At 37.1% G+C, this 21,766-nt stretch overlaps 1 protein-coding gene across 1 annotated transcript; it reads right to left on the bottom strand.

Annotated features, from left to right (window-relative positions):
• Positions 1-90: 90 nt before the first annotated feature.
• LOC111586256 (neutrophil cytosolic factor 1) lies at positions 91-13,722 on the bottom strand. The gene is made up of 11 exons (XM_023295954.3): positions 13,590-13,722; positions 13,318-13,398; positions 13,157-13,232; positions 9,222-9,387; positions 9,064-9,122; positions 7,891-8,013; positions 6,864-6,971; positions 6,665-6,782; positions 4,567-4,680; positions 2,616-2,791; positions 91-2,307 (listed from the first exon to the last, which is right to left on the bottom strand). Exons 1-11 carry the CDS (start codon positions 13,656-13,658, stop codon positions 2,135-2,137), a joined length of 1,263 nt encoding a protein of 420 aa, XP_023151722.1. The 5' UTR covers positions 13,659-13,722; the 3' UTR covers positions 91-2,134.
• Between the last annotated feature and the right edge of the window lie 8,044 nt (positions 13,723-21,766).

Raw genomic sequence — 21,766 nt, forward strand, 5'->3', positions numbered from 1 at the left:
CTTCTAATCCTTAAGATGTCTAGTTTTGACCGACCACCTGTCAAAATTCAAAGATATTCAGTTCTATGTCAAAGAAACACACCAAAAAAATCTTTGTTCGATAAATTTATTAAGCAAATAAATAAAAAACTAACTTCTACCGATTGCAAGCTTAAAAATACACACCAGGGCTTAAATGAACTGCTTATACACTGAAATAGGCTTAGCTTAGCTTAGCTTAGTTTAACATAAAGGCTGCCCTCTAAACTCTAAAAAGTGAGATGTTGAAGTGCTGAAAAGTGGATTTTATCATCTTTAAACCAAGCCAGTTTAGTTGTTTCCTTCATTTTACAGACTTTATGCTAAGCTAATCTCATCTTAACTCTACACTAACAAGTAAAAGAGCAAATCTTATTACTTTCATTTAAAAATGCTGTTGTTTTTCTTCATCATAGGTGGTGTTAATCTGTGATTCCAAACATCAGCACTGTTCAGGGAGAATAAACAGATGCTGTGTATTTTCTTGATACAACCACCAGATGGCATCAGAGTAAGCATTTTGTTTGTTTTGCTGCAGTATTCTGCTGTCAGAAATACTCACTACAGCTTCTAATGTGGATCAATCTGCTGCTGAAAATAGTCCTTAAACGCAACACAATTTGCTCTTGTGTGTTTGATTGAAAAATCCAGCGAACAGCTGTTTGAAATGAGATATTCTTGAGGGATTTTGTGTAGAAACAGGAGAATATTATGCCCTAAACATCCTAGACATTGCTGCCCGGAGAAAAGCTCCTAAAAGGCTGTTTGACGGCGATTTTATGTGAGGTTTATCTCATCTCATCTCATTTGATGTTGTCTTATCTTATTTTATCTCATTTTAACTTATTTCATCTTGTTTTATCTCATTTCATTGTATTTTATCTCATCATTCTCACCTTATATTATCTCATCTCATCTTTTTTCAATCTTGCTTCATCTTGTCTCATCTTGTCTGATTTTCTCTCATTTAATTTCAGCTTATCTTGTTCAAACTTGTTACATTTCCTCTTATTTTATCTCATTTCATTGTATTTTATCTTATCTTATTTCATCTTATCTCCTCTCCACTCATCTCATCTTGTCTCATGTAATTTTACATCTCATCTTATTTTTTCTCAGCTCATCTTAATTTATCTCATTTCATCCTATTTTATCTTATTTCATCTTATCTCATCTCCACTCATCTCATCTAGTCTCGTTATTTTATCTCATCTAATTTTATCTCATTTCATCTCATTTCATATTTTATCTCATCGTATCTTATTTTCTTATCTCATTTCCTCTCATATTTCATCTTGCCTTATCTCATCTCATGTATTTTAAATCTCATTTCTTCTTAAGCTTCCTTTTCTCATTTCATCTTATCTATTTTATCTCATCCTATGTAACGTTTGTCATCTCCTCTTATCGTATTTTATCTTATCTCATTTTTATCTTATCTCAACTCATTTTATTTAATCTTAGTTTTTAAATCTCGATTTATCATATTTTATCTCATCTAATCTCATCTAATTTATCTCATCATACGTAACGTTATCACATCTCATCTTATTTTATCTTATCTCATTCAATTTGATCACATTTCATCTTTTTTATCTCATCTCATCTTATTTCATCGTATTTTGTCTCCTCTTATTTTATCTCATCTTATCTTATTTCATCTTATCTCCTCTACTTTCATGTCATCTTATCTTATGTACCTGTATTGTAACTGTATCTCGTTTCATCTTGTCTCATCTAGTCTCATCTGTTTTTCATTTCATCTCTTTTTAAGTTTTCGTATCTCATGTATTTTTGTAATGTAATGTTATCTCATCTCATTTCTCATCTCATTTATTTCATCTCATCTTGTTATCTCAGCTGATCTCATCTCATCTTTTTTTTAAAAAAAATCTCATTTAATCTTATTTTATCTCATTTTATTTTATCTCATCTTTTTAAAATCTCATTTCAATTACAATATGTCAATATAATGTGCAATATTTCATATTTGAGGGGGTTTTGTTTCGAAACAGGAGAATAATATGCTCTAAACATCACTACATTTTGTAACTGAGCTGCCTTCCTGCTTGGAGAAAAGCTCCTAAAAATGCTGTCTGACGGTGATGTGAAGCTGCTAGCTGGTGGAGCTGATGGAGTTGGAGCTTGACTTGTGGATGCTGACTTTCTTGCGGGTTTTGTCGGTGCAGCGCTCCAGGATGAGCTCCGGACTCGGCCGTGGAGGGACGACCGGAGCCTCCTTCTTCAGCTCGCCCTCAGAGCTGGAGCCGGACTGCTCGGGGATGTTATCTGTCGGACAGAAATGGCATCCGGTCATATCTGCACTCAGAGCTGTTTTTGAGACATTTAGATTTAAACTCGCCACCTCAAATCTGCAAATGTTTCTCCTCAACTATCTCTGATTTGCTTGAAATTTTAACCCCATAATTGAATGATATTTATAAAGATATCTGTGAAATTTTAGCTTGATATAATATACACTTTTTTCCATAAAATATTTAAAAAATTGCCCACTTTCAGCACTTTCTTTGCACATTTAAATTTGAGGCTGTTTGAACAACGACGTGAGATGGAATAACCCCAGTGTGATCCGTTACCTTGGTTCTTCCTCTCCCTCAGCGGCGACTTCCCAGAGTTCTTGGAGTTCCTGAGTGGCTCGGCGAGGCGTCCGGCTTTGTGCTGCAGGTATCGGCGGCTGTTCCGTCGGTAGGCGTCCTGGCTGAGACGCTGGCGAGCCTTGCTGTGGATGCTCTTGGCGTTTCTGATGGTGGACCTGAGGCAGAAACGCACAGAGGAGGTCTGGTGAGTCGAACTGGAACAAATCACAAACTTTGCCTACAAAACAGTCAAACTCACTCATCGGTGCATTATCTGTGCATTATCAGTGTTTTATATATTTAGCAACATCAACACTCATAGAAGAATGTGTGCAATACTAAGATATGACATAAAGAAAAACCCAGTGCAATAACTCTATTCACCATATTCAGAGGGATTTGTGCAATCTGTACATGATCAACAGTACTTATTTCCTGTTATTTTTACTGATTTTGAACTCTTAAGTTTTGCTGCTGTGACCCTGGAAATTCAGGATTAATGAAAAATGTATCTCATCTCATTTTCTTATCTCATCTCATCTCATCATATTTTATCTGATCTTACTGTACCTCATCTTTTCTTTAAATCTAATATTATCTTATTTTATTTAATCTCCACTCACCTTATTTTGTCTCATCTCATCTTGTCTTATTCTATTTATCTCATCTTATCTTATATTAGTTTATCTCGTTTCCTCTTATTGTATCTCATCTCACCTTATTTTATTTCATCATATTTTATCTTAATGTAGCTCATCTTTTTAAAATCTTATATTATTTAATTTTATTTCATCTCATCTTATTTTTCTCATCTCATCTTATCTCACCTTGTCTTGCCTTATTCTTTTTATCTTATCTTATATTATTTTATCTCATCTCATCTCATCTTATTTCTTCTCATCTCATTTTATCTTATCTTACTGTATCTCATCTTGTATCAAAAATCTCATTTTATCTTATTTAATCTCACCTTATCTTATTTTGTCTAATCTTGTTTTATTTTATCTTATTTTGTCTTGTCTTGTTCGACTTATCTTATCTCATCTCATCTTATTTTATCTCGTCTCATCTCATCTTGTCTCCTCTCATCTTATTTTATTGTATTTTATGTTATGTCTCGTCTTATCTTTTTTAATCTTTTATTATCTCATCTTATTTAATCTCATCTCATTTTACGTTATTTTGTCTTATCTCATCTAATCTTGTCTGATTTTATGTTATATTATTTTTTTCTCTATGTCATCTTATTTCATGTCATCTAATCTCATCTGTTGATCTCATCTCACCTTATCTTCTGTTGTTTTAGCTAATTTCATCTTATCTTATTTTATCAAATACCATCTTTTTCAGGTGTAATATTTTATAATCGTGTGTGATATCTTAATTTTGTTTGCACTATATCTTTATCATGTGTAATATTGTAACTTCATGTGGAAAGGACAGCATATCTGAAAGACGCTTTACTGAGCCTGTGTCTAAAAATATACACAGCTAAAACTCAAAAGATGCAGCTGAAATCTGTAGATTTCTTCTGTAGAAGTTGGGCAGCCTGAAAATGAGATGAGCTATTTTTGTGGTCAATAATACAAACAGAAGTGGAGCCATTAGATCCATAATAGGAGAGAAATTCACAGCCGCCTGTAGCGAGGAGAAATGAAATCAGCTGTGGTGCAACAGAATTTCCTTTTAATGTGAAGTGATGCAATAAAACACCAGAGTGACAACATGGGGAGTACGTGCAAACCTGCACATCAGTGGAAAATGTACATTTTAGAAAGAAGATATGAACAAAAACCTTTTTAGTTGTGTCAATTCTTTGCTTCAGCTACTTTACAGTGTCAATCAGAGGGCCAGTAAGAGTTTTTAAAGGCTGCAGCTGCTAACATGAGCAGTTTAAAGTGATTTAGAGGTATGAAATGACAGTGTACATCAGAATAAAATATGAACAGACCTGCGAGGTGGTGGCTTCTGTCCCCTCAGGTTCATCCTCTCGGTGTCATATTTCTCTCTTTTGCCCCCCTTCTGCAGGAACATGGAGGGGAAATGACCCGTCTCCTCCCCTTTCCTGTGCAAAAAAAGCTAAAATTAGCTTCGTTTCTCTTAATATGGGTGCATTACACATGTAGAAGAGACATAAAACTGTTTATACACTAACATAGATGACTGAATTTTCAGGGGGGAGGTCTTGGATTCAGGTTTGAGTAAAATCTGGCATTTCCACCAAAACTTAAAGCGGAAAAAAGAACAAATTGTTGGGTAAAAATTCACCAGAATGAAGAAAATTGTGTCTCCCCCTTGATGTTTAAAGGGATAGTTCGGGATTTTTGACATGAATCTCTATGGCATCCCTATCATTAGTAACGTACACTCTCACTGTCTTACCCCCGACAGTGTCCCGTGAGTCGAGTTCTGGTCCGGTTCTGGTCGCGGCGAAAGTAGTCCGGCAGGTTTCCAGGGTCACTTAAATAAAACGTATTTCTTCTAAAAACAGCATGTGTTCAAAAGAGTGATTTATTTGCATCACAAAACCCATTTCCATGAAAAAGTCACACCACGTAATCACTTGGCACTACTTCCTGTCCCGTCGTATCAATGCGCGCTGTCCTCCAGCTGACTGCTGCGTACATGTGTTGATATCAACCACACATGCGCAATCAATGCGCGCTGCCTGGAGGACAGCGCGCATTGATACGACGGGACAGGAAGTAGTGCCAAGTGATTACGTGGTGTGACTTTTTCATGGAAATGGGTTTTGTGATGCAAATAAATCACTCTTTTGAACACATGCTGTTTTTAGAAGAAATACGTTTTATTTAAGTGACCCTGGAAACCTGCCGGACTACTTTCGCCGCGACCAGAACCGGACCAGAACTCGACTCACGGGACACTGTCGGGGGTAAGACAGTGAGAGTGTACGTTACTAATGATAGGGATGCCATAGAGATTCATGTCAAAAATCCCGAACTATCCCTTTAAATGAAAGGGACTATGCTTACGCAGGTTTTTGCAGCTACAATTTAGTGAAAGGTGTCAGTAAATCCAATGATAAGCAGCAAAAAGGAGCTGTTCATAGCTGATTCAGAGTTCTTAATTTTCCAAAATGTCAACAAATACAGGCTTAAAAACTAACTTCAAGTTGGAATCCACAGTGGAATTCACTTTACAAACATGTTTCAGTGCTGTCTCCAAAAAACAACACCGCTATGCATTTTCAATCATGTTTTGAAAGCTGCTAAAAGGCTGTATAATGGTGATTTTATCAGTGAAATTTATCTCATTTTATCTCATTTTATCTTATCTCATCTCATGTTACTTCATTGCACCTTATCTGAACTTATTTTTGTCATCTAATCTCATCTTATTTTAATCTCATCACATCTTATCATATTTCATCTAATCTAATCTCATTTATCATATTTCATCTAATCAAATCTCATCATCTCATCTCATTTATCTCATCACATCTGATCACATCTTATTTCATATATCATATTTCATCTTATCTCATTTAATCTTATTTAATCTCATCTTTTTCTCATCTCGTGCTATTTCATTTTGCCTCATGATAACTCATCATATCTCATCTGAACTTATTTTTCTCATCCAATCTCATCTCATCTTATGTCATCTCATCTTATTTCATCTTATTACATTTCATCTAACCTAATCTCATCTTATGTCATATCTTATTTCATCTCATCTTTTCTCATCTCGTGTTTTTATCTCACCTTATGATACCACATCGCATCTTATCTGAACTTTTTTTTCCCTCTAATCTCATCTAATCACATCTTATTTTATTTCATCTTATCTCATCACATCTTATCTTTTTCATTTTATATTTTATCTTACCTCATCTCATCACATCTTATTCTATCTCATCTCATCTTTTATATCTTGTATTATTTTATATCATCCTATTTTATCTCATCTCATCATTATGTCATCTCAGAAATTACACCTCTATGTAGCTGAACTGCACTCTCAATTATGTTTTGAAAGCAAACGTAGGACAAACGTTGTGCCCTCTGAGGTGGTGTCGATCATACCTGACAACCCACCAGCCGTCCAGCAGCTTGTGAATGACCTCCACAGTTTCACCGAGCTCCAGAGAAATCTCATCCTCCTGCTCAGCCTGGTAGGCTTGGACGGTGACGTGCAGCTCACCTGCAGATATATGCAGCACTCTAAATAAATATAAACGCAAGGAAAAAGACCAGATCAGCGACGTGACAAAACTGCGCTCACCTTCGTAGTTGGGCTCGGCCTCCTCGGCCTCCTCCGGTCCGTCCAGAGGCTCCAGGTAGGACGCAGGAATCCAGCCTCGTTTGGACTCGAGCTGGCAGAACCACCAGCCTGAACGCAAAGACAGAACCACAGCAGCTCAGCACCAAAGCAAACTAACAATAAATAGGTATTAAGGAAAATATAGGAAATAAGGAAAACAAATCTTCTCCACGTCTCAGTTCTCCTCAGACTGCATCAGGTTGTGCTTAAGGATTTCTCTAGACTTTGTTCATTTCTTTTTATCTTCTACCTTTACAAGCCTTCCAGAAGCATCCCCACATCATCATGCTGCCACCACCATGCTTCACATCATGATGCTACCACCACCATGCTTCACATCATGATGCTGCCACCACCGTGCTTCACATCATGATGCTACCACCACCGTGCTTCACATCATGATGCTGCCACCACCGTGCTTCACATCATGATGCTGCCACCACCGTGCTTCACATCATGATGCTGCCACCACCGTGCTTCACATCATGATGCTGCCACCACCGTGCTTCACATCATGATGCTGCCACCACCGTGCTTCACATCATGATGCTGCCACCACCGTGCTTCACATCATGATGCTGCCACCACCGTGCTTCACATCATGATGCTGCCACCACCGTGCTTCACATCATGATGCTGCCACCACCATGTTTCACATCATGATGCTGCCACCACCATGCTTCACATCATGATGCTGCCACCACCGTGCTTCACATCATGATGCAAACTATAATCTAAATGCCTAGTGTTGTCTGGTTTAGCTTTTGTTTCTCTTAAGATTTGAAAAATCCTTTTAAAAATGAGTACATTTGTTATGGTTACTGTATTATCTTGATCCAGAAAATGTGAACTTGCTACTTTGCATTGTTTGTTGATCTTAAATGGTTGCAGAGCAGCAGACGGAAGGACAAATAATCATTTTCCACTCAAGCCACATGTGACATGTTTGTGATTTTAACATGATTTTCTCACTTAATTTTCTGCTTACCGTTCTGATTTTTCTCCACAATCTCCACCAGGTCGCCAGTGTGCAGGTTGATCTCGTGTTTGGATGTCTTTTCAAAGTCTGCGACCACTCTGTAGGTGTCCAGGATGATGGGGCCGGATATCTCTGAAAGGTAAAACACGAGTGTCTCTTTTTATTTCAGACGTGTGGACAATCTGAGCTGCTAAATTACTTGTAGCTGAAAGTAAAGCCAAGTTTATGGATGTTATTAGTTTGCAGAGGAATGTACTCATCTTACAGGATATTAAACACAGTTATACATGTAGGTTTGAATAACCAAAGGTGTTTGAATAGTTTAGTAAAGTCTGTTTTATGTATGCAGCCCAGTACCACAAAGTTCAGTTGTGCTTGTCATCCACTGATAAGCTCAGAAAAAGGCTGTTTGATGGTGTAAATTTATCTCATCTCATCTTATCTCATCTAATCTTATTTTATATCATCTTATCTCAGGTCATCTTATTTTTTGTCTTGTCTAATCTGATCTTAGTTCATCTTTTTTCATCTCACCTAATCTCATGTCATCTTATTTGATCTCATCTCATCCTATTTTATCTGATCTTATCTCATCTCAACATATTATTGTCTCATCTCATCTTATTTGATCTCATCTCAGCTGATCTTAGATTATCTTTTCTCATCTCATCTAATCTCATGTTTTCTGTTTCTATCTCATTTCATCTTATCTCATTTGATTTCATCTAACTTTATCCCGCTTTATCTCATTTCATCTTATTTTTATCTCATCCTATCTGATCTTGGATTATCTTTTATCAGTTTATCTAACCTCATGTCATCTTATTTTATCTAATCTTATTTGATTTTGTCACCTTATTTTATCTCATTTCATTTCATCTCATCTTATTTTATCTTGTTTTATTTTTTAATCTCATCTCATTATTTTTAATATCCTCTCACCTCATTTTATCTCATCTAATATTAGCTTACCATTTCACATCTCAACTAATCTCATCTTATTTTAGCTTAACTTCTTTTTCTCATCTCACCTATAAGGAAAGACTTCTTACAGGAAAAACCCCTTTTCCAGGTTTGATGACTGCATGTGCAGAACAACACAAAGTTTTAGATTGTGAACATATAAAGAATCAGAGGCTAAATAGTTAATTTTACATGAATTTCATCTTAAATGACTCTTACCCGATGCGACGCCTCTGTTCAGCTCCCTGGACACCACAAACGTCTCATTTCTTTTTAGCCTGAAGAGAAAATTATCATTTTAAAAAAAACATTCTGCATAGTAATTTACACTTTGTGTTTGCTTATAATGGAAGCAGAGGTCTGTGTGAAGCACTGACGTGTTCGGTGCCGGCGGGTTCTCGTCCTCCGGTCGGACCTTGAAGAAGTTGCAGAGGAGTTTGCAGCGGGAGATGTGAGGCGGCAGGTTGACCAATGAGTGGCAGTACTCAGCCAGCGTGGTCTTCCTGGTTTCTCTCGACTTCTGGCTGTCCACCCACTTTGGAGCTGAACACACAAACACAAACAGTCGAGACCGATTTCAGGTTTAACAAAAACACAAAAAGACGCCCCGTGATTCGGTGCTTTTTTGAGTTTTGGTGCATGCAGACACAGCAGATATTTCAAAACATGATGGTAAAAAACATAGAGTACAATATCGGAGCACTATTTGATATAGAAGCCATCCCTCATGCAGAAAAATACCATAAAATATTCAAAAATATTTAACTACAAGACAAAGCAAGTGAGGATTCTTGTGACATCACATGCAGGAATAGTTTAGTCGTGCACTGGTTAAGTTTGAGATTTCATTTTCATCACAATTCTTATTTCAAACTTGTGGAGAGAAAACTTTCAAAATGCACATTTAGGTGTTTATTTTACTTCACATTGAATATTTTCATCTGTAGATTTCATTATCTTTGAAGTTCGTTTTGGCAAAATTATTATTTTTCCTCAAACTTAAAACTATAAATCTCCACTTTGGCAGCATTTAAATCCACCAGACTTTCTATTTATGTTCTTATTTATGTTCTATAAATTTTCACTGATGGGTTTTATTATTTCTTCATTCACAGGATGACATTTTATTCCTAAAAATGTGGTGAAAATGCATTTTTTCCCCCAGTCGATTCATGAGAGATCCCAAATTGCCTCTTGAAAAATTTTTCCTCTAATGTGCAAAAAAATTAAACATGAATTTTGAAGCTGTTTGTATTGAAAGTTTAGATTTCTGTCTGTAAATAAATTCAAAAAAGAGAGTTTTTAAGAGACTGTGACTCATCTGCATATTTAAAAATAAAATAAATATTAAAAAAAACTTCAAAAAATAAATCTTCTTAACGTGAACAATCAGTTGGGATTGTTTTGTTTCGATATCTAGGAGTTAAAATTTTACCCTTCAGCCTTTTGAAGCTGCACGATGAAAATACTTTCAGGACAACATGGTGTTTAATGGCCAAAACTTATCCAACAATAAAATAGCGCTTCTTTTGTTGATTTTTTTTTGTGTCTCCATGACAAAAGTAAAAACTCTGTAAATGAGTCACAAAGACATGCAATTAGTAGATGACCTCATTTTCAATTAATTCAAAATAAAATTGTTAATTTATTCATCAGAGAGGACCCTCTGCAATGTAAAATCTAAATAAATGTCTGAAAATCAACCAGAAATACAGAATAATGTCTATTAAACAAACAGCAGCTATTTCGTCTTCTGATTTGTGTCATAAAAATGGAATATGACAAGCAGTGAATTAAATTTTTGAGAAATTGTTTGGTAGAATGTGCACATATGTTAGAAAAAGTGTAGTATCTAGTATTAAATTAAAAGTACCAACTGATTTATGAGCTTTGTTTAGCATCTTAGTTGTCTAATTGCACAAAAGAGAGCGATTTTGTGCATTCCCTCTTGCCTTCAGGCTGCTGTTTCATCAGGTCTGAGGTTTTGTCTTGCTTCTCCTTCCTCACGTTGCAACAAGCGTTTTGCAATTAAAGTGTCACAAGGGAAATGTGCTAAAGCTGTAGTTCTGTTTTCATGGAAACCGAGCCTCGTCGTCTGAGCAGGAACAGAAAATGATGGTGCAAACACAGACGGATTTCTTTTTGTGACACCTGGCTGCCTGTAAAAACTGAAAGTCAAATGGGAAATGCCCCAAAAATCTCTCCATAAATTTTCCAGTCGCACTTCTGCTTTTTTTCTGACTACAGTCATGGTCGTTCTAATTGTGTCAAACTGCACAGAACATATTTCTGAGTTCTCTGTACTTGTAGCCATAGTTGTTCTGGTTCCACAGAGGTGCAGGACTTTAGATTAGAGTGAAAGATGAGCCGGCGGTGATTAAAAATGTTGCACTTGCAAAAAGAGAGAAGTAAATTCACCCACAGTGTTTTATAATCACAGGTGCTTCCTGAAAGAGCATTACAGCATGTAGTGGGGGGTTTAACTGACAGGGTGATGTTTCTTTTAATACTAGTCTGTGGTTTGATGTTCATTTTGACTTCTGCAGCTTGCAGCTATAAGATATAGAATGTTTTCCACTCAACTGGATGTTTTCTCCTTGTAATGGTTGAATTGTGGTCAATACAATTTGGCTTCTCTTGACAAGAATACACCTTAAAAAAGTCATTCATGTCAAGTTAAAACAGATTTCTACAAAATAACGTCAATTAATTAAAAAGATGAAATGTAAAATAAGTGCCTAAGTATTCACCTCATTTAAAGTGACTCACCTTATTTGACACTGGTGCAGCCAATTAGTGCTAAAAGTCACACAATTAGTTACAATCAAATTATCTAAGGTCAGTGAAGGTGTCTCAGTGATTGTAGTATAAAGACTCCTGTATCTGGAAGGTCCAGTCACTGGTGGATCAGTACTCCTCTATACAACTACACCATGAAGACTAAGGACACTCCAAGAAACTCTGAGAAAAATCATAATTTAGGTGATGATACAAGAAAAATTCTAAGTCACTGAATATCTCTTGGAGTCCAGTTAAATCCATCATTAAGAAATGGAAGGAACATGGAACATGAATAAATCTGACAAGAGCAGGACGTTCTCAAAAACTGAGACCAAGCAAGAAAGAGACTAGTGAGGGAGGCCACCAAGACACCTATGATTCCTCTGAAGGAGTTACAAGAAAGAGATGAGTGAAGGAGGCCACCAAGACACCTATGACTTCCTGTGAAGAAGTTACCAGAAAGAGATGAGTGAAGGAGGCCACCAAGACACCTATGACTTCCTGTGAAGAAGTTACCAGAAAGAGATGAGTGAAGGAGGTCACCAAGACACCTATGACTTCCTGTGAAGAAGTTACCAGAAAGAGATGAGTGAAGGAGGTCACCAAGACACCCATGACTTCTCTGAAGGAGTTACAAGAAACAGACTCGTGATACAAACAACCTGTTCTTCACTAGTCAACGCTTTATGGGAGAATTCTAAGAAAAAGCCACTGATGAAACAAACTCATATTAAATCTGGACTGGAGTTCATCAGAAGACGTGGAGACTCTGGAGTCAACTGGAAGAAGGTTCTTTGGTCTGATGAGACCAAAGTGGAGCTTTTTGTCCATCAGACTAGACGGTTTGTTTGATGGACACCAAACACTGCTCATTATCACAAACACACCATCCCCACTGTGAAGCATGGTGGTGGCAGCATCATGATGTGGGGATGTTCCTCAGCAGCAGGTCCTGGAAGGCTTGTAAAGCTAGAGGGTAAATGAATGCAGCAAAGTCTAGAGAAATCCTGGAGGACAATCTGATGCAGTCTGAAGAGAACTGAGACTTGAAAAGATTTGTTTTCCATCAAGAAGATGAATTGAAGCAAAGATAACAAGAAGAATGTTCTGCAGAGTCAGAGTCCAGACCTCAGACCAACTGAGAATCTGTGGCTGGACTCTGATAGGTCTATTCACGTACGATTCCTGTGTAAGATGAAAGAGCTTGAAGAGTTTTGCAAAGAAAAGGGTAAAATTCCAGATGTTCAGGCTGACTGAGACCAACACGGGTTCAATACTGTAACTGCAGCCAAAGATGCATCTACTATACACTGGTTAGAGGGGGGTGAATATTTCAGCAATCACATAATTTACATTTAACATCACTTTGTAGACATGCGTTTTCAATTTGAGATGAAAGAGTCTTTTTGGTCAATTCTTACCTAAAAACAAGCTAAATTTTACCAGGATTCAATATTATAAGTAAAAAATGAGGAAAACTTAGAAAAGTGTGAATTCACCCCAAAATGAAGAAATCAGTTCATATTCTAACCTGGTAATGAAGGGATGATTCTGTCCTTCCTTTCTATTTGACCGGCCTCGATGGGAAACATCTCCTTCAGCGATTTCTGTCACAAACACAGAAAACATTTCTGATTCTATTAACTGCACTTTATTTACCAGAGGCATCTGAATGATTTTGTGGGAACTCACGTGGAAAGTGTGAATCTCAGGATACGTCCTGTAGATGAGTTTCTCTGCGAGGTCGCTCCATTTCACCATCAGCATGTACACCTGCAAACACAGGTCAGCGTTTCAAACAACAAAATCAACCATTTTTAAAGACTAAATCCCCAATTTGCCGCATTGCCTCTTAGCGCTTGAAGTTATGTTAAAAAAACAGCTCTAAATGTAAAGATTTTTTGGAGAATCTGGAGTGTTTTGAGCAGAAATTGTGGCTGACAAGTAGAAGTTTTTAGCCTTACGTAGTGCTGACTCGGGAAGAAGCGTTTCTCGAAGCCCAGCATCTCCACATGCCTGACGTAGATCTCCATGCTGAGATGCAGCAAAGTCCAACTGATCGAAAACACACCAGAGACGAGGCTTAAATACTCTGAGTGTGTCTTCGATGTGCCGCAAGAGCTGAGTTCCTCTTTTCATGTCTGTGGAAGTTGTTTAGCGTCATCGCACAAAAAAAGAAACAAGGAAATACAGTTGCTTTCACCTGTCAACTGTAAAATGGATGCTAATGATTCTAATAATTCAATCAGGAAGCGAGGAAATGCACACTGACGAAAGCGTTTTATGAAGAGATTACAAACACAGGAATGATTAGATTTTGATATAATCAAACACAAACAGCAACAAATAAAACACGAGGCACAAAAAGCCTAAGATGGAAGAAGGAGGTGCAGACAAATTGATTGGTTTTGAATTTTTAAACCAGAATCAAAGCTACCAAAGATTAAAAACCTGAGTTTTATTCTAGTTTAGTGCGAGGTACAGCTGGGCATCGTCGGCATTACAAGACAGTAAGGACAAATTAACTAAACCTGAGCTTAAAATAGCAGTATTTCATCATAATCACTTTATTCTATGTGCCTCACTTTTTAAAAAATAAGCAATTTGCACCAAATCCTGTACTTTTTTGACTGTGTGACAAAATGTCCGTAAAATCCCAGAATTATGGTTACAGGTATTATAATTCGGAGAATAGACTCCAAAGAAAGCCTATTTAGCCATCAGCCATAACATCCAAACCACTTGCAGAGGTGCTACTCAGGAACTCTTAAGATGTCTGGTACCGAGATGCTGCCTTAAAATGGCCGACAAGTTCGTACAGTTAAAAGCAACCTATCGTTTAGTTGGGTGGAATATGTCAAAGTAGCCACACGAATGCAAGGACCAAAGATTTCTAAGCAGAACCCTGCCTTGTAACAAGATAATCAGTGGTTTTTAATGTTCTATATGATACATATATGGGAAATAAAAAGGGGCCCAGTACGGAGCCTTGTGGTACTCCTTTAAAAAAAAAAATAAAAAATTTATCCAGGCATGTTATTTTACAGATATCGATACATTTTCCTGTTAATTTACTTATTTGCTATTTTAGACCCAAAATTAAGTTCTAGGGAACATCTACGCCGAAATTTGTCAATTTCATTCACTTTCATTCCTGTGAATTTTTGTATTTTCCCCCTCAAAGTAATGTCTAATCTGGAAAATCCTTTTAAATATCTGCAGAAAAAAAATTCCCACAGCCATAAAACTTTGTGAAGACACAGACTATATAATTTCTAGCAGATCCGAACGACTGACTGGCTCCAGCAAAGGCAACATTTTCAATTAGTTCCTTTAAAATGGAAAAAAGTGAAAAATCTTCAGATGGAGATGATATTGGGACACTAGAAACTGCCTGTATGTGTGTGTATAATATACATATTATTATATCATCAAGAACCAAAATAGACTTTGGCAATACACAATTTTAACAAAAGGCTACAAAAAATATGTTAAATAAGCACAGTAGGGCCTTAAATGTGAGAGAGAAAGAAAAAAACAAACAGGGAAAAGTAAAAAAATGAAAGGAAAAAGGACCATAAAATAGATATCCAAGTGTAATAGAACCTAAAGTTTGGGATGATTTTCATATTAATCAACCAAATAGATAGTAAATTCACATTGAAAAGATTATGTCCTTCTTTTTCAAAAACAGAAACTAACTCTTTCCATCTCACAGATATCATAAATAATGTCAATACAATCGTCAGTCATCAGTGCGATCATTTCTAAACACATTCTGAACTTAAACTATAAGAAACACTGAATTAAAGGTCAGAAAAATGTCAAAATGTCACAAAACACTTGATTGAGGTGGAAAAAAATGGCCAAAAATGTGACAAAGTGCACTGAAGAAACCTTTGTGACATTAATACAAACTCAAATGCTACATTTCTATCATGTTTTCTATATTTTCGCACCATTTTAGTTACTTCATTCGCTGTTTCGTCTATTTGGCCCCAAAACCTGTAAAAGACCAAATGTGAAGAAATGCAGCAAGTCAAGAATTTCCCTCTCAAGTGTTTCTCAATCGTCCCAAAGGGGAAACACCGAGTCGATTTACACGCCGACTCCATCATTTCACACACTTATTATTTCTGTTTTTGTGTCACTCGTGTGGGCTTTCAGCTAAACTTGTGATTTCCAAAATTTTTGCAGCAGGGAAAAAAAGGAACCAAAACAATGCAAATACAAAACACAAACAAACCCACATGAGTGAACTTCCTCAGCTGCAGCCACATTTAACTGAAAAAATGAAAACCTCCCAGACTGGCATGAGATTTTAGTTTGCAATTAGATCTCTGTTTTTAGCAGAAACCAGTGCTGATGACAACAAAACAATCATCTCAGATCATTTGCTGTGTGTGAAGCTGTTTATATCTGGAGAAAACAGATGACTTCCCTCCATGAGTCACCCAGAGTCACAATACAGTCACTGAAGAAGCTAATGACAAAGAAAACACAGATTACTCATCCATTACTGACAGTGCCGTGAACAAGTATTTGCCCCCCGACAGAAATCTTCTATTTTTGCATATTTCTCACACTCCAGTATTTCCTCAAACTAATATTTATATTAATTATTATACAGAGATAACCCACAAAACACAGTTTTTAAGTGATGGTTTATCAAAGATTTATTGAAAACCGGTATCACCCCTGTGAAAAAGTAATTGCCCCCCTCAACCTAATCACTGGTTTGGCTGCAACAGCTGCAGTTAAATGTTTGTTCAAGCTTGTGATCAGTCTTTTCCATCACCATGGAGGAATTCTGGTCCACTTTTCTCTGTAGAATAGTTTAAATTGATTTTAAAATCATGTGATTACGATCCTACTACAAATCAACCACTGCGGACCACAAATGTTTTAAAGATTTCATCATACAACGACTGAGCAGCCTTGGCGGAGTACTACGCTCTCTGAGTGCTTTTTGTTGTTGCAAAAGTCATACTTTAATATCAGCAGAATTCCTCCGTGTTAATTCTGATCTGATCAATACAGATTGATTAAATGTTTGATAGAAACACTTTTATTATGTAACGATAAGACAGAAGGCCTCAATCTTACATGTTGACTGTTCATGTACCAACCCAACTAAAAACCATAATCATCCCACCTGTCAGTGAATTATTACAGGGAGGAAGTTACTAGAAACAGCTCTGAAATAACTGAACAGTTAACTTGAAATAATGAACCTGACTTAACAGTTTTCTTCTCTTTATATGATGGAGTTGTGATAAAATGCTAGAATCAAAAGCAGTGAAACAGCGCCCCCAAAATCTTTTCTAAAAGAATGACATAATATTTCAGTTTTATTGTTTCGTTAACAATAAATAACATTACATAACAGGAAATAGCATTTATATTTTACTTTTCATGGCAGTTTGCAGGTTCAAACACTCAGCGCTTCAAAAGAAAAGCAACATCAGAGAAACTGTCTTGTGATTTCCTCTCTGGGTTTAAAAACAAGCCTCTGTGTGGGTTTTCGTGGACGAGTGGTTAAGGCGATGGACTAGAAATCCACTGGGGTCTCCCTGTGCAGGTTTGAATCCTGCCAACAACGAGGGAATCTTTTGGAATGCAGCAAATCAGGAAGTAGGTCACGAGCATCTAAAATCTTCTACAAACTTTGAGCACTGATAAGAAAGAACATGGAAGCTTCACATCCACAACTATGATGAGTTAAGAATCAGAACCTCCCATTTGGACTGTTTGAGGAAGTCAGAGCTGCAGAAAACTCCCTTTGAATCCAGTAATCTCAGTGGAACCAGTTTGTGGCAGAATTCAACAAAGCTGGTGTCTTCTCAATAAAAATCAGACGGCATTGTTTTAGAGAAACAACATTCCTGTTTCTTTGTACCAGACAGGAAACATGTTTACTTCTGCTCTCAGGTTGGATGTTTTAACATGGGGGTCTGTGAGGATTGATTGTTTCTGGATCCAACCTCAAGTGGAGTTTCCTTAGTGAGTGTTTATAGAGCAGTGTTTTTGTTTGTTTGTTTTTTAATTTAGTGATTATTCTCTGTGACATTCTGAGTTCAAGTATTTACAGAAGAAGACATTTAAAAACATGGAAGGTTTAGGAACATGAAATCATTAAAATCAACCCAAAGGTAAACAAATGAAAGAGCGAGAGCACAAATGCAGAGGTAATTATAAACAATGCTTTATAAATAAGTAAAAGAGCTACACCCATGTAAAGCAGACCAAAATTCAGAGCAGCAAATTACCACACACACACACACACACACACACACACACACACACACACACACACACACACACACACACACACACACATATATATATATACAATCGTCCAGTGTTGGTTGACTATTGAATTAATGAACAGACATATACATGTACTTAAACAACTAAAATGTTTATTTTTCATCTATGTGATTTTCATCTGTCTACTACATTAACAGACTAATGCAAGCTGAAAGTGCAATTATCAGCTATTCAACATTTTATGGCTGTTTGTAAACTCAAGCAATTTCTGCTAAAATGAGAAACAAAGCATCTTTGGCAACGTAAACAGACTGACAGCGTAATAAAAAGTGCCATTTCTACCATTGAAAATGGTAAATAGCAAAATATAAACAGCTTGAGTATATGCCGTAACAGTTTGAGAAACATTTGAAGGCTTTATAACAGCAAACCTATTGACCTCACAACACCTCTAAGGCTATTCCTTCTCTTTAAGCCAGTTAGTGAGACTAACTAGCTTGTTGACGTTTTCAGCGCTCAGGGCTGCACTTTTCTTTTGAATTATGTTTCCTGCTAGTGAGAAAACCCTCTCACAGGACACAGAAGTGTCAGGGCTTACCAGAAACTTTCGGGCTTGGACAGACAGCTGTGGATGAGCTGCTGCATGAGGTGACCACCACTGCAGTGGACATTCTGTCTCACTGATTGTATGGTCAGCTCTGTAGAGGCTCAGAGCACAGTTAGGCCCCACATCGTCATCACAGTCTGAAGAAAACAGCAGGAGGCGTCTCCTCTTTGGTGACTCCTCTGTGGGTTCTGGAGTAGCTCTGCTGGATTCTTCCTGCAGCAGTGCATCAAGGCTGGTCCATAACCTTCTCGCTCTCCTCTTGGTAGACACTTTAAATCCTTAAAGCGTGGGTCAAGGGCTGTAGCCAGCTTGAGCCACTGATGGTTGAGTGTAGCTTGGCGTTCAGATAGGTCCTTCATGAAAGCAGTCTTGAATCTCACCATGTAGGATGAGTCCTCCTCCATGACCTTCATGGTGCTGCTCAGGTGGCAGAGAGCCATTAACACCACAGAACATGAGACATAAGTAAGCTCAGTCACATATCTGCAGTAAATCATTTTTAGAAGTGATTTTTAATTATTTTACTAATTAGCAGTCAACTTAAAAAAGCTTTTCAAAGGTATGATAACTAGCAATAAATCCCATTAATAAAATAGTTCAGTTTCCCTGCATGGTTCCAGGACAGTCACTAGCTTCTCCAGTTTTGTCCACTCTGCTGTAGTCAGCATCGCCAGTTTGTGCTTCTGTCTGCCAAGAGTAGCTTTGACAGCCTCTTGGTTCTTTAGGAGATGTGAGATCATATCCAGCGTTGAATTCCATCTTGTGGGCACATCTTGTATCAGTGGATCTTTCTCTTGTCCAAGTGCTGTTTGCTCCTGGTGTAGTTCCTCTGTATTGGCTGGGCTATGCTGAAAGTGACCCACTATCTTGTGACACTTTGCCAACACATCACTAAATCCACAGTTGCCAAGGTAAACAGTAATGGTTCTCTGCAAAATGTGAGCAACACAGAGCATGTGCTGGAACGGCAGCTGTCTTGCTGCAGCCATCATGGTTCCAGTCTGTTCCAATCGTGGTGACCTTTTGTTCAATTTCCCAGGCCTCTGCCACAGCAAGAAACTGCTCTGTGCAGTTTACAGCGTAGTGCCTGGTGTTTGTCTTCTGTACTGTTAAGACGAAAGACTGAAGACGCCCTTCCTGGTCTGTGGCAATAATAGTGTGTGCAGTAAGACCAACGTAATTAGACTTGCTGACCAAGGTCCAGTGATCCCTGGTCAGAGCAACACATTCAGCGTTCTTCAATAAGTTCACTGTAGTCTGTTTTTTGGTGTCATAAAGCTGCTTGGTTTTACTTGAAAATGTCTTTCTGCACAGTAGTTCATAAACTGGGTCAGACGACGCTATTTGTAGCAACTTTTCCAGTCCCTTATCGTGCACAACCAAAAGTGGTCTACAGTCCACTGCAATCCATTTCGCCAGAGAGTTTGTTAATTTTTCAGACATAGCGTTACTTATTTTGGCTCTGAACCCTGTCATCTGGTCAATCGTGGACTGGCTACACCATTTGCGTGTACCAGAACCGTCACAGCTAACGTTACCTCTGGTGTCCATGTTCGCCGTGACATGTTTGGCATTAAGGTGATTCCGTAGCCTTGAACTGCTGCAGTGGTAAGAAAATTCGTTGTTGCACAGTCTGCATACAACCACGTTTTTTTCCAAGCTGCCATCTGTGAGTTTTTTATACTAAAACTTTCCTCTCAACAAGCTCAGTGCGGCCTCGTCTTCCATCACATCTTACCAAACTTTATTATGTGTGTGTTGACAGTACATCCTGTGAATCTTCTTCACGGCTGCAAACAGACTTTAGGTTCATTACTGCCACCTACTGGGCTGGAGTGTGCATCAGAGTTACTGGTGAGACAGAAACTAGGGAACTGAGGAAAGTGCAATTAATTGCGTTATTTGTTTTAACGCGTTATTTTTTTCTGTAATTAATTAATCGAAATTAATCCCACAGAAACAACATTTCTGTTTCTTTGTACCAGGCAGGATTAATCCCAGCCCTAATACATATATATATATATATATATATATATGTGTGTGTGTGTGTGTGTGTGTGTGTGTGTGTGTGTGTGTGTGTGTGTGTGTGTGTGTGTGTGGGTGTGTGTGTAGGTGCGTGTGTGTGTGTGTGTGTGTGTGTGGGTGTGTGTAGGTGTGTGTGTGTAGGTGTGTGTGTGTGTGTGTTTGTGTGTCCAGGCGGTTAGCTGGACGGTCTGCTCCCTCTAGTGGCAGCTAGAACTCACTGCAGACCCAGCAGGAGGTGTTGGTGTTATTACCGGGATGACTTAGCACATATATATATATATATATATATATATATATATATATATATATATATATATATATATATATATATATATATATATATATATATATATATATATATATGCTCACTATAACACTTTGCTCATGTTAAAGTGAGCAAAAAGTCACTAACATTTTGCTTTGAGCAAATGTTAAAGTGATGCCCACCTCAGGCCCACTGAATTGCAGATTATAGAAATACAGAAAGAAAACTCCTTTGTTGAAATTGATGTTTTTGAAGGAGAATATTCCTAAACTTGTATTGTATTTTGTCCTTCAGCTTGAAATAGTGAATGACTTTAGGTGGCTTAATTTGTTAGGTATCTCATTTTATATAGCCTAATAATAACAAATGCGTTGATTGGATGTTGTCAAGTTCAGAAGTATGTTATGCATTTTGTAGTAACCACACTAGTCATTGGAAAATGTCAATTTGTTTTATATATATATATATATATATATATATATATATATATATATATATATATATATATATATATATATATATATATATATATATATATATATATATATATATTAGTGGTGGGATGCGATTAAAAACATCTAATTAATTACAGGCGTAATTAATCAATCGCAATTAATCGCATTTTTGTCAAATAGCAATATTGACACAATAAATAATTATTTTCAGTTCAAATAAATTTTGGTTGACAGTTGAATAGTTCAATGAATAGACATATATGTGTAATTTAAAATTTATAACATTAATACAATTTTAAATTGGGACATAAAGAAAAAAAGTGATTTGGATGATTTAAAGCCTGGATTTAGTTTGTTTTTTTCCACTGTATGGCACATAACATGAGCATAAGTAGTTCAAGGACCTTCAGAAAGTTGAAAATCCACAGATTCATTCTGTTTTCATAGTTTTTGGCTCTGATAAATGGTGTCATTTTGATGGGGTTTTTTTGGAATGTAAATTTTTATTTAGAAACAAAA

This window comes from Amphiprion ocellaris, chromosome 14 (genome assembly GCF_022539595.1).
Source record: "Amphiprion ocellaris isolate individual 3 ecotype Okinawa chromosome 14, ASM2253959v1, whole genome shotgun sequence".
In the NCBI taxonomy this organism is placed as follows: domain Eukaryota; kingdom Metazoa; phylum Chordata; class Actinopteri; family Pomacentridae; genus Amphiprion; species Amphiprion ocellaris.

What these genes read in the sequence shown, in the direction of transcription:
- LOC111586256 (XM_023295954.3), bottom strand. Translation starts at nt 13,658, where the DNA reads ATGGAGATCTACGTCAGGCATGTGGAGATGCTGGGCTTCGAGAAACGC. An exon ending in AATCATCCCTTCATTACCAG is followed by an intron (nt 9,388 to 13,156) that starts GTTAGAATATGA and finishes TTGTGTGTTCAG; the next exon opens with CTCCAAAGTGGGTGGACAGC. An exon ending in GAGGGAGAGGAAGAACCAAG is followed by an intron (nt 2,308 to 2,615) that starts GTAACGGATCAC and finishes TCTGTCCGACAG; the next exon opens with ATAACATCCCCGAGCAGTCC.